This window comes from Venustampulla echinocandica (assembly GCF_003357145.1).
Source record: "Venustampulla echinocandica strain BP 5553 chromosome Unknown scaffold_1, whole genome shotgun sequence".
NCBI lineage: Eukaryota > Fungi > Ascomycota > Leotiomycetes > Helotiales > Pleuroascaceae > Venustampulla > Venustampulla echinocandica.
The window spans coordinates 3374447-3390243 of record NW_022474206.1 but is presented as its reverse complement, the minus strand read 5'-3'; the positions used below and the strand labels follow the sequence as shown (position 1 = coordinate 3390243).

The window sequence follows — 15797 nt, the reverse complement described above, 5'->3', positions numbered from 1 at the left end:
GGATACGAGTAATCTGTCCTTTATCTCGAAAGCCTTCCGACCAAGATGACTTGAATCGACCTATGCCTTCTAAGGGCAAAGCAACATCACTTTAAACCGAATACCAAGTACCATCAACCATCAAATCGACAATGCAGCTTTACCACTTAATATACCCCGCGCTCCTTGCGCTCCTCGCAGCTCCCTCCCAGTGCGCCTCAAAGAAACCACCCAAAAATGCCATCCTCCTCTCAAATGTCAAATCTCTCACACTTCGCGCAGATGCCAAAACCGCTCATCGCCGCGTGTCTGCCATTCAACAACTTAGCTGCAAAGGCCCAGGATGCAAATACTTTACCGTCGACGTGATGCGTTGTACGAACCAAGGCGCCGACTACTCCGCCGAAGACATACAATGGTCATGCACTGCGAATATTCCCGAAGAATTCAAATTGGGAAGCACTGATGTGATTTGTGAGGGGTATGCGAATCGCGATGACGATTTTGTGTTGAAGGGGAGTTGTGGCGTGGAGTATCGATTGCTTTTGACAGAGAAAGGAGAGGAGAAGTATGGGAGGAAGACCAGTTTTGATTTTGGTGATAAGGGTGGAAGGAGCTGGGGATCTAATCTCTTTATGCTAGTATGGGTCTTGATGCTTTCCTTCATAGTGTTGATATGGTTGTATCGCTGTGTATATGGAGATGTTCCCGCCGTACCGAGGGCTCGGAGACGGCCTGGAGGGTTTTGGGGTGGAGGATGGGGAGGTGGTGGGCCGGGAGGGGGTGGTCCCTTTGACCCTCCGCCGCCATATACTCCTTACTCCAGAAAGTCGTCCTCGCGTGCTGGGGCTGATGAGGCCTGGAGACCTGGTTTCTGGAGCGGTGCGTTGGGAGGGGCTGCGGCTGGATACATAGCTGGCAATAGAGGACAGGCACAGCAACAACCTGTCCAAAGAGATAATTCATGGTTTGGCGGCGGCAGTGGTGGAAGCAACTGGAGGAGTTCCCCACATCGCCCAAGCGGATCTAGTTCGAGCTCATCCGCAAGACACGAGAGTACAGGGTTTGGATCGACATCACGAAGATAGCGATATAAGAACATGGAAAATATGGGGTATGGGCTTTTCTCATATACCAATGGCGTGAGTTTCGATCCTTCGTGAATGTTTGAATGTGGTATATTGTAATTTCCTACAGTCACCGTACCCGACGTAGGCTGGCAGTCTCATCTGGACGCAATCCTGGACCTCTCAGGGCATCCCACGTGAAAAAGAAAAGGTAATGTACAATACAGAGGGAAGGATCTCACTTCGTAACTCCATCCGCAATCCACTCCATGTTACGCACTCATACACGACCACTACGGTCTCATCGAACGCCTAGAACCAGCCCTTCATAATCCAAACCATTGAAATGGCGACACCAGATTGAGGGATCCGTTCACATGTGAACTGCCATAATATCCATCTTATCGAAAGATTTCGCGCAATTGGGACACTTCCTCATACGATTGGCGATACGATCGTCGACGCAGTTGTTGCAAAATAGGTGGCCACAAGTCTTCAAAGCTGTGTTCTTGAAGTCTTTTCGGCATATTGTACAGAGAGCCAAAGTCTAAAAGCAGTTAGTAAAGATAATAAATGAAGCAGTAGTGTGGAGGTCTTACGCGGAGCATCTCCTCCTCGCCGGACTGGTTGCTCAGGCTCTTGGTCTTCCACGTATCCCGTTCTTTCAGTGTGTGTTCATACTTCGCGCGTAGTTGCTCTAATTCAACTTCGACGGCATGATTGCGTTGCTTTGTGCTCAAATTGCTAGAGTCTTTTGACTTCAACAAGTTTGTAAGTTCGGCAACTTGATTCTTCAAATTGTCGGCCTTGCTTGTGGCTTCTCGACTTGTCGATTCCATCTTCTTGTTTTCCATCATGATAGATGTATTGGACTGTCTCATGTCACTCAATTGCTTCTCGAGATTGCTGAGTAGGCTTCGATTCGAAGTCTCGACATCCTTCAACTGGGCGATGATTTCTGAGCTTTTGGCATTTTGGGTCTTCAAGGCTCGGACCTCGACAATGCGAGTATCCATGTCTTTACGGGCCGCAAAATATTTTTGATCTGCCTTTCCCTTCTCAGCTTGAAGTATTTGAACTCGCTCCTCTAGAGCGGTAAAGTCCATGACTTTCTTAGTCGACAAGGCCTGCACGCGTTTATATGCACCTTGCAATGCTGGCATTTCCTTGTTAATCGATTCGAACTCGCGGGCCAAAGCTTCATATTTTTGTCGCAGATGTTCCAGATCTAGAGAATCGATTTCGGGACGGGGAGTTGACTCGATGGACTCTTCCTCGGCTCGTTTTCTAAACCGTTCCACCTCGAGTTCTAAAGCCGTGATACGATCATCTTTCGCAGCAATGAGCTCCTTTAAATGATCACCGGAAGTTCGGTCATGCTCCTGACTAGCCTTTCGTATGCTTAAGTCCGCAAGTAATTCATCGCGAACAGATCTAATTCTGGTAAGGTCGGCCTCAACACGCGCCAATTGACTTTCGAGTTCCCCAGTGATGATCTCCGACTCATTCTCAACCTGCGCACGATACGCGGTCCGTTCGGCTTGGTACTTCTCGGCCTCTTCGCGTAATTGGATGTTGGTGGCCTCAAGGTGATTGATTCTTCGAATGACATCTTCGTGCTGGATTCGAAACTGCTTGAAAAGTTCCGTCCGTGCATAGTCGTCTTCGGTCAAATTGGAAAGCCTGGCAGTAGCAGCGGTAAGTTGTTCGGTCAAGGCCTTATTCTCCGCGGAAATCGCATCCAGCTGCTCCTTCTGCTTAGCGACAACAGCAGCAGCCTCCTCATATGCTGTCTGAGAAGCTTTGGTCTCCTCAGAAATTCCATTGGCCATTGCGGTGTCCCCTCCATTCTCAACTCCACCAATTCCACTACCCGAACTATTTCCCGTTCCGGCAATGGCCTGCTGTTCTAGTTTGGCAACCGCTGAGCTCTTGGCTCGATCCAGTCGCTTTTCGGCCTTGATATAACGAAGAGAAGCACCCTCAAGACGTTCACTCAGCTCCTCTTTCTCCATACGTAATCTATCGACTTTGACCACATATTCTTTCTGAGCGGATAATAGCCTGGTCAGTTTCGCTTGGAGATCTTGCACGTCGGATGATGGCTTGCTGCGGGCCGAGGCAAGATTCGTGAATATGGCTTGAAGCTTCGACTTTATTTCCTTAGCTCTTGATGTTAGATGGCTTTGAAAATCTTCGCTACCCTTAAACTGTAATTTGGTTGGGAACGATGCTATACCGCGTTAGTCATAGAACTCTCACCGAAGAAGTTGACTAACCATCGATGTCATCTGCTGATGGAATCTGGTCGTCTACCAGGAGCTTTACTTCGTCCAATAACTATGCGGCTATGTTAGCCTACCATGTGGATATGCGGTGTAAACAAATAATTACCTGCATCCACCATGCATCAATTACCCTCAGATGGTCATCATGGTCAACCGATCTCTTCTGAACATCTCTCAATTGTGATTCCAAGGTCGCTTTCTCTCTTTTGTATTCCAGCATCTGACGGTAGATCGCATCTTTTTGGTATTTCTACGACGTAACTCTGTCAGTAACGGACCCCTGAGGCTTTGAAGATATAATGCACTGGTCATGTGTACTTGAACTAGCGGGATGTTTGGAGGCATGGGCTACGGTGAGCAGGCTGTCGGCAGCAAGCTGCGCATTAGCACTAGCCCCATAGATCATACCAACAGTACATAGAAGGGGAAGAGTCCCGTGGGGAGTTGCAATACACAGGGCAATAGTGAAAGGAGAGATCGCGTGCTGATGGATAGGAGCTGAGGTTCCAGGCCTGACGGCGGGTACATACCTCGAGGTCGCTAGCCCATGGCATATCTGAATCCGCAGAGGCCTTGCCGTTCACAGCTTGTCTCTTGGTTGGTGGCGCGAGGTCATCTCCTGCTGACCTCTTCCTGTCCTCCATCTTGATGAAGGACGGTTGAGTCGAGTGAACTGAGACTGGGGAGGGCATCAGGTTGAGAAGATCGCCCGGCACATGAATATGCCCAGACTACCAACGACGCGCTTCTGATTTTGCAGCGCTCGTGAGTATTGAAGGGCGGTGAAGTGGGAGTGGCAAGTTGCAAGTTGAAGGGGAGACGGCTCGAAGATGAAGGTTTGGATTTCCTCGTTTCGCTTCACCCACATTTACGCTAGCGCCTAATCTGGTAAGAGGCATGCACGTGCAAGCCCGATTCTGAGGGACCAGGATCCCCACCACATCTACGAAGTAAGTTCTTTGCAACAACTGCGATAAATACAACGACAACTACACACATTGCCAGCAACCTCGGACCCGCGCGCTTGCGTGCAGCGCAATAAGTCATCATGTTAAAGAATAGAAGCAAAGCCTTTGCGCCAAAATTCAAAGGAGGGCCTCGAAGACCTCCAGCAAACCCCTCCTCCGCGGAGTCATCTGCACGCCCAAGCGTCGAGCCGCACTCACAAACCCCAGCAGCAGAATCGAGCACAAATCATGATATACTCTCTGTCCCCGAGCAAGTTACTGCTCCGCCGTCTTCCGAAGAAGAAACGCGAGTTGTCAAAGAAACCTTGCGTCCTGAATCGAATGAACCATCCCTTCAAGCCGAGAAGTCTCCATCCGCACCAGAAGTGAGAGTTGAGTCAAGCATACGCAGTCTGAAGAGGAAGGAAAGAGAACATGATGTACAGGAATTGCCAGCCAAGAGAGTCCCTGTTGAAATGGCGCCCGGAGGCCCCACTACACAAGATCCATTATCCGAAATAGCCCCTCTGTCGCATTTGGAAAATGGGCCAAGAGAAGAACCATCGGAACCTGCAGTTAGCAGACGAGCTACTCCCCCTACTGTTGATCGACTTGAACCAAATGAATTCTCTGTTGCACACGATGTTGCTGACGGTAGTGGCGATACTCCACCAGGCTATCATACTCTTCCTTCGAGCACCGACCTAGAAGCATCAATATCTCAAGCGCCAAAAGAGACGACCGATTATCCAGAGCCTGTAGCACAACCGGGGGCAAATCTCACTACCCCCGAGAGCGATTCTCAAGTAGTAGCCGCAGCAGATGAAATCCAACATTCGCGATCCAGCTCTCCTCAAAGCGATCATGAACCTCCTCGATTCAGATACCCCACACCCCCAAACACGCAGACACTTTCGGCCATCGATTTACCTATAGTGAGTGCTACTAGCAACGACCTCTCAGGTCTCGGTCCTGCGGGAGATACTGGTGCACTTGCGCAGCCAGGGCATGTGGCTCAGCTCTCGCAAATAGTTCCAATGGCAGGATTGAACCCTGATGGGACAGCAGCTGCTCTAGTTGAAGAGCCCGCGTCTGGCACAGAGAAAGGGAAGAAAAAGAAGAAGATTGTACGGCGCAAGAAGGTTCAGGCTGCACACGAAGGCGACGATGTCAGAGCCACCGTGGATATGCAGTTAAACCGACCCCGCCGTGTCGCTGGCCAGAAGAGATCTCGTAAGAAAAAGGATAGCGAGAAGAAAAGAAGAGTACGCGCTCAGACACCTGAGGGTGCTGAAGATGAAGTCGTGGACCATACAACAATGAAGATGGTGGATCTTTGCAAGGACCTCCGAATCGGGAAGAAATTCAGCAAGCACCATGAGATTAAGGAGAGATTGGTGCAGAAAAAGGTCAAAGCGAAACTGGCCAAAGAAAACCCTGAACTCATATCTTTGGTGGAAGGCGAACAACACGGCAAGGAGTCGAGCTCACGACCTGATGAGGACGCTTCCGGTCTTGCAGCGGCCCCTAGTGCTACCGTCCAAATGCGCGTCGTTGACGGCCAGATCGTCGTGGATGAAAATACACTGCAAGTTGATCGCCAAGAACGTGGGCGAGCAGAGCGAGGTGAAGTCGTGGAGGAAGTCGAAGAGGATGATTTCACCACAGTTACAACTTCAGGCACATTTATGAAACGGGAACGAGCTGTAATCTGGGATGCCGTGGCAAACGAGATGTTCTACAACGGCCTAGCACAATTCGGTACTGATTTCGAGATGATTGCCAAGCTATTTCCAAGCCGCAATAGGAGGCAGATCAAGTTGAAGTTCAACAAAGAAGAACGCAATAACCCTGCAAAAATCACCCGAGCATTGACAGGGGAGAAGATATCTATCAATCTAGATGAATACGAAGAATTGGCTGGGTTCAAGCTTCTGGACGTTGCGGTCATCGAGGCGGAGCGCGCAAAGATCGAGCAGGAGCAGAATGCTGAGGAGGCCAGACATGCAGCTGACATAGCAGAAACGACAAGAAGGAAGAAGGCAGATATACATGCCAAATCAGATGCTGTGAAGAGAGCTTTATCCGGGTACGGCGATGATGAGGTACCTGCTCAAGGGACCGACTCAGCGAAGGAAAATGCAGAGCCGGCAATGGGGAAGAATCGGGAGGCTAGTGCAGCACCCAAATCTAAGAAGAAAGTGACGAAGAAGAAGAATCCCCATAGCAGCAACGCCGGCGGAGAGGAAATTGAGGTGCTGGGTAGTATTGAGAACTAAGTTGAATCCTACGTGGATAGGGGCTGGAAACTAGGCGTGTTTTAGGCTGGGCGGTCCGCTGTATATATTGACACAGAGCCCTTATAATTTATGGCCACGATGATTAAGCTAGCAATGATACCCAACTAAATAGATTCAAGACATATCGTTATTATCACTCTTGCGAGCACATTAATTCATCAAAACCTAAGCGCCGCCATGACTATGTGTGTTGAAACAGTTTTGGTAATTCCATTTATACGTACGGTATCCATCCATTCATTCCTTCATTCCTTCTTAATTAAGCTCTCGAAGAGCGGGCCCACGACCTTAGCACTCTTCTTCAAGTGCCTCTTCTGTCCGCCCTCATAATCCACAAAGGTAACACCGAACCGGGTCTCATAGCCCTCGGCCCACTCAAAGTTATCCATCAAACTCCAAGCCATATAACCCCGGATATCGGCGCCCTCCTCCACTGCCTGGGCAAGTGCCTTAATATAGCCTCTGAAGTACTCAGCGCGGAACTCGTCATCGACAATCTTCTCAAGCGGGAGGTCATTCTCGCCCTTGAGGGATGTGCCGTTCTCGGTGCAGTAGATGGGTGGGTTGTTATAACGCTTGCTGATCCAAAGGAGGAGCTCCTTGAAGCCTTGCGGGTTGGGGCGGAGCCAGAAGGATTGTGTTTCGGGCCCGATGCACTCGCCGCTTTTGGAGATGAAGAGAGTTTCCAAGTTACCAAGGAAGTCGTCAGCTTCGGCAGGAGTGGTCTTGTGTTTGATGTAGTTGGCGGTGTAGTGGTTCATGCCATAGAAGTCGTTGGAGCCTTGAACGAGGGCTATTTCTTCGGGGGTGAAGGTTGGGAGGCGGTCACCTAGTTGGGCAACCATCGAGGCGGGGTATCGGCCGTGGTAGATAGGGTCCGCAAACCAGGCGATGCTGAATTCGAGTTTGCGCTCGGCCGCCTCGACGTCCAGAGGGTCTTGAGGATCCCAGGGGTAGACGGCATCACCTGAACACCTCAGCGTTAGCTTCATAAAGAGAGAGACGGTGATTGGAGGGGCCTTACCATTGAGGGTGATGCCGATTTGTCCTCCATCCTTGGCCTTGAATTCCTCTCTGTAAATCTTCACCGCAGCACCGTGGGCAATCAAGAAGTTATGCCCGACAGTCCAGCACTCGCGGCTGCTGTCACCAACTGCGCTCTTCGACCTATCACTGGTGTGACCTGGCGCGAAGAGGCCGGTATTATATCCCAAGATGGAACTGCACCATGGCTCATTGAACGTGATCCAGTGCTTGACTTTGGGGAGAGCCTTGAACAGGACACGGGCGTAATGTGCGAAGTCAGCAACAAATTCTGCCTTATTAAGTAGTCCACCATATCTCTCATCTAAACCCGCGGGAAGATCCCAATGGAATAATGTAACCATTGGTATGATCCCCGCAGCCAGCAAATCATCCACGAACTTTTGGTAGAACTCAATACCCTTCTGGTTGATAGGATCATTGCGTCCGCCGACGGGGATGATACGTGACCAGGAGATTGAGAAGCGGTAGCCTCTTGCGCCAGTCTCCTTGAGAAGAGCAATATCTTCACCGGTTCGGTGGTAGGAGTCGCAGGCTACATCTCCTGAGCTTCCGCCTGCGATCTTGCCTGGGATTTTGCAGAATTTGTCCCAGATGGAGGGTCCACGACCATCTTCTTCTGGAGCACCCTCAATTTGGTAGCTGATCACGCCACTTATCAGCTTTGTTAAGAGCGGAAGCAGACGAAAAACTCACGATGCGGTTGCAAAGCCCCAGAGGAAGTCTTTCCGGAGAACCGGTTGGGCCATGATTGCTGGTGGTTTCTGATTTCTGGTTCTGGTTTCTGGAGTAAGGGCCAAGAATAGCCAAAGGTCAATTGGAGCTGGAAATCTTCAGAGGCAAGAGTGGAATGAAAATGAAAAGAATCTGGAGAGAAGGCGGGGTATGGGGTGTGCTAGGTATGGTCTATAAGTAGTTGAACATTATTGTTTTTATTGGACCCCGAGCAACAGCTCCCAGAACCACGATGGAGCAACGCGCAGCTATGTCGGACCGCTGCAACCGGGAGAATAGCTCAGCCTCATACAAATGAAGTTGTTATTGTTCCGGGCTGATGGGCCCGCCAACCTCGTACTGCTCGAAGCTGCCCATAGGCGCTGATAGCGGGGTTCACGACTCAACACTGGGCGAGCAACAGTGGCAGGAGGACGGCGAACGATGGAAATGCGGCCCTGAACACCGCCGGGAGAAGTGCCCACGGCTGATCCTCGGGGCGACGAAAATGCACACGCCGCGCCTGTGGGGACTGCTGTGGAGGACAACCCGGGAGTGGGCTTGATATCAACAGTGTCCTTGGTTGCTGGTTGGCGGCAGGTGAGTTGAGATGTGGTAATTATTAGTTGTGAATATAAGATAATCAGGGTTCCCGCCTCAATCTGTGACTTAGGGCCAGCTGGGTAAGTAGGTACGTAGTAGATACAGCACTAGTTTGGCTCGAGGTTGGGTTTGTAGCTTGTAAGGCTCTAGAAAAGCCTCACGACTTGGCTAATACTTCGTACGGCTCCCACTTGGCGCTCGCATTCTCACTTCATTGGCGGTACCAGTTGGCCTTAGGTAGAACATCCATTGTCGCATGTTATTCTCCCCTCGAGCAATAGACTCCTTACTAAGGCAAAGTTCCTTGTCATTACGCCTAATGGTAGTATACATGTTCCTAATACAGGACCAACAAAATGACGATCTCCAAACACCTTCCCATGCAGCCTACCATCCCACTTTCCACCCCATATATATCCATCCTACAATAATGCCGACGATCTTCCATGCAGCTACGAACTTACGAAGTACTGTTGCATGAGCATGTGAAACACTATGCTGAAAGAGCTTCAATAATCCAGCTTCCGCTTTCCAGGACTTGTCGTCTCAACATCGCCATCATCAGTCCACTCCACAACCTCCCACTCAACCGAGTATCGACCATCTCCGCTTTGCCCTTGGCCCCTAGATTTCTTCATTTTGCCCAATTTGCTGCCTTCTACCAGTGATTCGAACCATGGCAATCCCTCAATATGCCGAGCCAACGTGTTGCTCTCGGATTCCGGCAACGCCTTCTCGTCCTTCTCGCCCTTCTCGCCATCGTTTTCGATATCCGACAGAGCTTCTGGTGGCAAAAGTCCCAAATCCTCCAGGTCTTGTAGGTCTGAATCTGTCAACGACCCCACAGTCAAGGAGATGTAGTCGGCTTCGCTGGGCGGTGATTCGGACCAGTAGGAAAGTGGTGTACCGCAGAACCCACAGAACTGTCGCCTGGAGTGTTGCTCAAGGGGAGATGTGTAGGCTCGGCGAATAGAGGAATGGGTTTCGTCGGGGCAGAGAGCGTAGGTCGTCGACTGATACCATGAAAGAGGCACTCGGAGCCAGGCGGAGAGTGGTGATGCTTGTGATCGTCCTATATGATGTGATTCAGGGTTAGTTTGCGCGCCCTAGTCAGATGGCATAAACAGATAGAGAGCTGAACTTACTGTTCACGGCGGTATTGTCGAAGAAGACTTGGGCAGATTTCGAAGCATCTTGGGGAATCTGAATAGTGTATCGATTCCGACCGCAGGAACAGCCGCCTTGCAACGGACGGTGTTGGCTCATGATGAGGTGGGTGGCGACGGCAAAAGACGAAATCGAGATGCGTGGAAGAATAGATCACAAACTATCTAGGTATGTTGTGGTTGACATGGACAGACGAGGATGGAATACGTAGTCTCGAACTGTGACGGAGAGGTCTGGTGGATCGGTCATAACAGCAGCAGCACAGTATCGGTCGATCTGACGTAGTAGCGTTTTACCTGAAGGGAGGCAATCCGGCGCCCTCGCTTCGATTGGTGGCCTGATATGTATGGATAATATTCGGGAATTTAAGCACGTAGGTACCTAGGTACTATTTACACGTGGGAGGACGACAACCTCATTTTCCCCCGTCTGGTCCATTGTAACCCCTTTTCTGATTTGCTCTAGACCGCCGATTTGGTGTATTGGATCTTCCACTGTTCGAGGCTCTCGAATTTCTCATATCAACACTCACAATCTTCTCAACCAATTCCTTCACCAACGTCAGCCTCCTCGCTACGTCACTATCCGATTCAAACTCGCGGCGGCCCTTCTTCTGGAACTTCTGTCTGATATACTCGATATGTTCCAATGCCCATAATCGCTCATTGAGAGGCCTATCCATGCCATCGTTGACTGTTCTTAGACTTTTGATAGTCACTTCGTGGTCGATTGCCTCGAGCATATGTTTAGACCATGTTCCATATGTCGTAGGGTCCGAGTAATAGAGCGACGTGAAGACCGCTGATAATCCCGACTTCAGTTCCGGTCCTATCAGAGAGAGTGTGAAGAGCAAAGAATCAACTTCTCCAGATCCATTATGCGCTGCGGTATTGCCGTCCATAATTAGGTCTTGGTGCAAAAGCTGTTTAGGCACGGTGAAAAGCGTCTCCCTTGCTTGCTCCAGAAATCGCAGCCGGACTCTAACTCCAATGCGAAGAAGTGGCTGCAGTTGGTCCCTTTCTCGTTGTAGCTGGGTGGCTTTTTCCTGAGCGACTTGGCCAGCAGTAGCTCTTCTCTTTGCCTCAGCCAGTTCTTCCTTTAGCTCTGCAAGTGTAGTCTTGAGCTTCCCATATTGAACGCGTAAATCGTCTGTTGGCAGTTCCATCTTGACCCCATAAACGTTGAAATCATCTAGCATCATATCATTTTCCGGGTCTTGCTTAAAGTCATTAATGCCCATGAGAATGTATGTGCGGGTGAACTGTCCATCCTCTCCCGGCTGAAATGCCTCGTTTCCCGCGACGCTGTCCTTGCTTTCCAATACGAATTTGCTCGGTATACTCTCCAGACTAATCACGAGTTTCTGCCGTTTTATCTTCTTCTCGTCATCATCCCGTACAATAATTCCGTCTGTCGCTCCAACAGGAATCGTCTCCTCAGGTTCCTGCTGATACACCTGTACATGATCTGTTTTCAGCTTTGACAGCTCCACACGCAAACTTTCCACATGATGTTCCGCGAATTGTCGTAGTTGTCTCTCTTCAAGAAAGCGTCTTTCTAGCAGCGCGCATCGCGCACTGCAGGAAGCCATTCCTGATTGAGGTTGTAGGGGTCGTTGATTGAGGGTCGTTGATAAGGCTCCGTTGATGTTGCACAACAGGTTGCCCAATGTGACTCGCTACTATGACTTCGGCAAGGCTCAGCTTCTCACAACAAAACCTCAATCAGTTTATTCTGCCAAGCACGTAAAGATATAGCTATCTACCTAGGTACCTTGGTAGCTATATCGCAAGATACGTCACAATCCCCTATTTTCTACACCGCGTTATCTACAGCCTCTATAATAACACTTTCATTATTACGCAAGCCATCTAACCTTCTTATCTCATCACTAGTAAGTGCAGAAAGATACACATCAGTATTGTTCGATAATACACGGTGAAGCATCGCCCATCATAGCCGATGGTCCCTTCAGCAGCACTTGGCTTTGTTTATTTACTCCTCCGAGCACAATTAACTTTCCAGAGAAGTTGCGCCGGTTTTACAAGTTTGTTTAGTAACCATTTACCTTTCGAGTGTATTTGTTATTTGGTGCCGTTGACCTAGTTGGTCATATAAGTGTTTATGCCAAACTAGGGAACTCTGGCACGACTCACCGCGAGTCAAGCGACGGTATAAATCAATGCGTTTGTCACTCGCTTGAGGTTTTCCATATCAACTTTCATATTCAACTCATCTTAATACCTGCTATATATAGATGCTTAGTGTATCCAACGTTGAATTTATGGACATTGCCAATAAACAGTTCCTTATCAGCGTTGAGGATATTGCTGGTCTTTTCTTACATCTCTTGACATTGAGCTTTAGAGAAGCCGACTTCCTCTGATAAGCATATTCCAAGGCGACTAGTAGTCGGTGTCAGCTTCCTTTACCAGATGAACTGCTGCATGGCTCTGATGTGTTTGCTGATCTCTCACTTTGCCCAAGAAGTAGTTTAACAAGATCCTCGGGATTTCAATTCGCTCCCTAGAAGCAGTGCTCGGTGGAGAGACTTAAACGACGTCCTGTCACGCTCAAGTGTACAAGTAAACCTTGACTTAACCTCGCCACCGCTATGGGTGTGCTGGTGGTTAATGCCAAAGACGATGGGGAGGTTGTCAGTCGGTGACAGAAAACGGTGGGCAACCTCCCGTTCCATCGATCTTCCCCCAGACATAAAACTCCCAATTGCGTCTTGAAGCTGATCAATACAAAATCTGTGTATTGTAAAACGAAACCCCGACGGTTGTCCATGACAGAAAAGCTAGCTTCCCGGCGAGGTAGCTCTTCTCGCAGGCATCACCCTTTTGAGGTGCATTTCGAAGCTGATCGACATGAAGCCCGATCTACCAGTAAAAGAACCCTGGAACTCATATACCACAACCAAGCAATCCAACCAAGTGCAGATCGAAGAAGTGTTCCTTCAACTAGATTTGAAAGAGCAGAACAACACCCTGGCAGGGGTAAAAGCGTATAGCCTGGCCCAAAGTTGTAGTCTCTGGTTGGTCCACCCTCTTCCAGAATAGCTGCGAGCAAGCCTAACTAATTCAGATCTATACCCCATTCTCAATTCTTCAACCCGAGTTATCAACCGGTCATCGGGGGAAGCACCCATTATGGGACGTTTCCCGTCAAAATGGGAGATGGAATTACTGGACCCAATACGGAAGCATTGAAGCCTAGAGAAACAGTGCACATGACGATCAACGAAATGATCTCCAAAACCAAAGACAGGATCGCCAGACACGAAAAGGAAGATCGGGAATCGGAGAGTGGTCGGAAGTTACCTAAAAACATTTTGAAAGTGACTCAAGGGGACTCGAAATTTAACCAGGGAAATTCCCAGCTGGCGGGAGATATCCCCAGGTTTGAAAGTGACAATGCCCTGGTCAAGGAAGAGGCTGCCACCGCAAGTTCTCCTACGGGCTTAGCTTATACGGCAACCAGCGGAGGATTTGTCTCGTCTTATGAACTCCCTCCAATGTCATTGGCTAATATGCCCTGTGAATGTCAATGGTATATGTCACAAAACAGGGGGATATACTGTACGTGTCATAGGCAACGCCCAGCTCGCAGCACGTTAAACTCTTCCCAGAAACCCTATCCAATGACGTTGAAGAGTGTGTACTATGGCCATCACTGGGGTGGTCCAGGCGGCGGGGCGCCGTCGCAAGCTGCCATGAACAATGTGGTACGTGGTCCAGCACAGACTGCACAGCTTGCCTTACAGCATGAGGATAGTGAGCTGAGGCGGGATAATTCCAAGCTAAACAAAGAGTTGTCCAAACTCCGGAGGGACCATGCCCGGATCAAAGAAGAGGATGCTGTCCTTAAGCAGAAGTATGATAAGCTAAAACAGGACAAGAAGGAGCTAAAGGAGGAAAGAGCGATGTTGAGGCAACAAAATTAAAAGGTGCACGAGGATAACTCCAAGCTAAAGGACGGCATTTCTAAGCACAGGCGGGAAAATTTTCAGATCATTGAAGAAAATTCCAGTCTGAAGCAAGAGATCGCGGACCTTAAGAATCAGATCGAATTACAAAGCCCGCTCGTGAAAAGTGCAGTTGCGATTCGTCTACGTTTCTGGGAGCAAGCTAAAGAGGCGCTGGGCTTGGGTGTAGGGGACCGCTCGATTATCGCAGCAGGAAACATCGCTGCGCATCATGGAGATGCACTCACAGACGGCGTGATGGTTTCGCTGGGGTATTTAAAAGTTGCACCAGAAAATAACGTCCCGGAGCAACATGAATCGGAGTTTGAACGGAACTTAGAAACGTTTACCAAGATGTATGCCATGGACCCTTCATATTATAATTCGCTTTCGCCACAACAGGTCGAAATAGCGAATATGGGCGCAACTATGCTCATTTGGCGCTCTACAGGAGGAGTCGATACAGATAGCTCTCTTGTGGACTGGGGTCGATTTGATGAGCTATACGACGACTGCTGCCTTATTTTCGATGCTTTGATGGATGAAACCAGCCCTTTAGATATTTTACGGGCTACAATCGACACCGACTTTACAATTTCGGAGAAGCTCCGTCAGATGAAACACATCTTTCGAAGAGCGGACAGATATATTAAGTCAAAAAGGACATCTAGTGGAGGACTTGAGAAATCGCACACAACAGCAACAGATGTGGGAGAATATGAAGGGCAGCATTTTGATGACCGTCGGTGGAGAATGACAGGAGAAAACTCCGGAGCAGTGAGAGTGGATAGTCAGAATGGATGTGTTGGTAAGAAACTGGCTGGTACATCAGAGGCTAAAAGTTTAACACCGGATATAATAGATTCGGCACAAAAGACTGAGAAATGTAGGCAGACGCCAGTTGGACGACGTTCAGGTAGAAAAGGACGTCGCGGAAGTCGAAGATAGGATCTAGATGACGAGGAGATTGCTTATTCGAGGGCTACGGCCCACGGCATGGAAACAGGGGGACACTGTGACCATGAATTGCTCCAACTTTGCTTCAATTTGCTTCCAGGATTGATGAAGCCGCGAGTAACGGACGGTTACATGATACAGACTTTATGATCTTTTGCTACCTAGCTATCTTGCTTCTTGCGTTACCCGAATGGTACGAATTCATTAGGGCAGAAATTATGCTAAGCTTTGCTGGATAGCCGCTCATTCCGTGCTGTGATCATCTGTGAAGGACCCAACTCAACTTTAAGATCCTCTATCATCGTCAAGGTAATAGAACGAGAACGGGTTTCTATTACGACTTGTGGTCGAACGCCCGTAACAGCTAAACTATAAATAACCCGCCCCCTATCCTCTTTACCTATCTCATATGCTATTACTAGGCGGTCAGCCGGCATAACCTCGCCACTAATGCCAGTTATTATATATTCAAATAAGTAAAACCCATTTAACGACAACCTAGCTCTTTAAGATGCTCCCACAAGTATCACACGACACTCATATCGAAGAGAAATATAACTAGGTCTAGCGACAACTACGAAGCGGCAGAGATTAATTGGCTGTGGGCAATGAACTCTTTTGCTATTTCTATCCTTTTAAATTTTCTAGTGTTTTTTACCTTGTTTACCTTTTTGCCATTTTTTAAAATAACACTTCCTCGCTTCGTAACTTTTAAGCAGTAGTAAAGTAACTGTACCGCTCGGCCAACACAACCTGGCTCT

General features: G+C 49.0%; 5 protein-coding genes across 5 annotated transcripts; 3 read left to right on the top strand and 2 right to left on the bottom strand.

The window, feature by feature from the left end:
- Positions 1-131: 131 nt before the first annotated feature.
- On the top strand, positions 132-1067 carry BP5553_03647 (uncharacterized protein; the record flags this gene model as incomplete). The annotated part of the gene is made up of 1 exon (XM_032012270.1): positions 132-1067. The coding sequence occupies one exon, from the start codon at positions 132-134 to the stop codon at positions 1065-1067; it is 936 nt and encodes a 311-aa protein (XP_031871963.1).
- A 352-nt stretch (positions 1068-1419) lies between these two features.
- Positions 1420-3978, bottom strand: BP5553_03646 (RING protein; the record flags this gene model as incomplete). Its single annotated transcript, XM_032012269.1, has 5 exons — positions 1420-1593; positions 1646-3279; positions 3326-3386; positions 3441-3584; positions 3865-3978. 5 exons carry the CDS (start codon positions 3976-3978, stop codon positions 1420-1422), a joined length of 2127 nt encoding a protein of 708 aa, XP_031871962.1.
- Positions 3979-4382: 404 nt separating this feature from the next.
- Positions 4383-6560, top strand: BP5553_03645 (uncharacterized protein; the record flags this gene model as incomplete). Its single annotated transcript, XM_032012268.1, has 1 exon — positions 4383-6560. The coding sequence occupies one exon, from the start codon at positions 4383-4385 to the stop codon at positions 6558-6560; it is 2178 nt and encodes a 725-aa protein (XP_031871961.1).
- Positions 6561-6826: 266 nt separating this feature from the next.
- On the bottom strand, positions 6827-11700 carry BP5553_03644 (uncharacterized protein; the record flags this gene model as incomplete). The annotated part of the gene is made up of 9 exons (XM_032012267.1): positions 6827-7548; positions 7606-8267; positions 8322-8448; positions 8653-9049; positions 9153-9279; positions 9334-9412; positions 9481-10014; positions 10088-10145; positions 10642-11700. The coding sequence occupies 9 exons, from the start codon at positions 11698-11700 to the stop codon at positions 6827-6829; spliced, it is 3765 nt and encodes a 1254-aa protein (XP_031871960.1).
- Positions 11701-13284: 1584 nt separating this feature from the next.
- Positions 13285-15027, top strand: BP5553_03643 (uncharacterized protein; the record flags this gene model as incomplete). The annotated part of the gene is made up of 3 exons (XM_032012266.1): positions 13285-13664; positions 13707-14039; positions 14109-15027. 3 exons carry the CDS (start codon positions 13285-13287, stop codon positions 15025-15027), a joined length of 1632 nt encoding a protein of 543 aa, XP_031871959.1.
- Between the last annotated feature and the right edge of the window lie 770 nt (positions 15028-15797).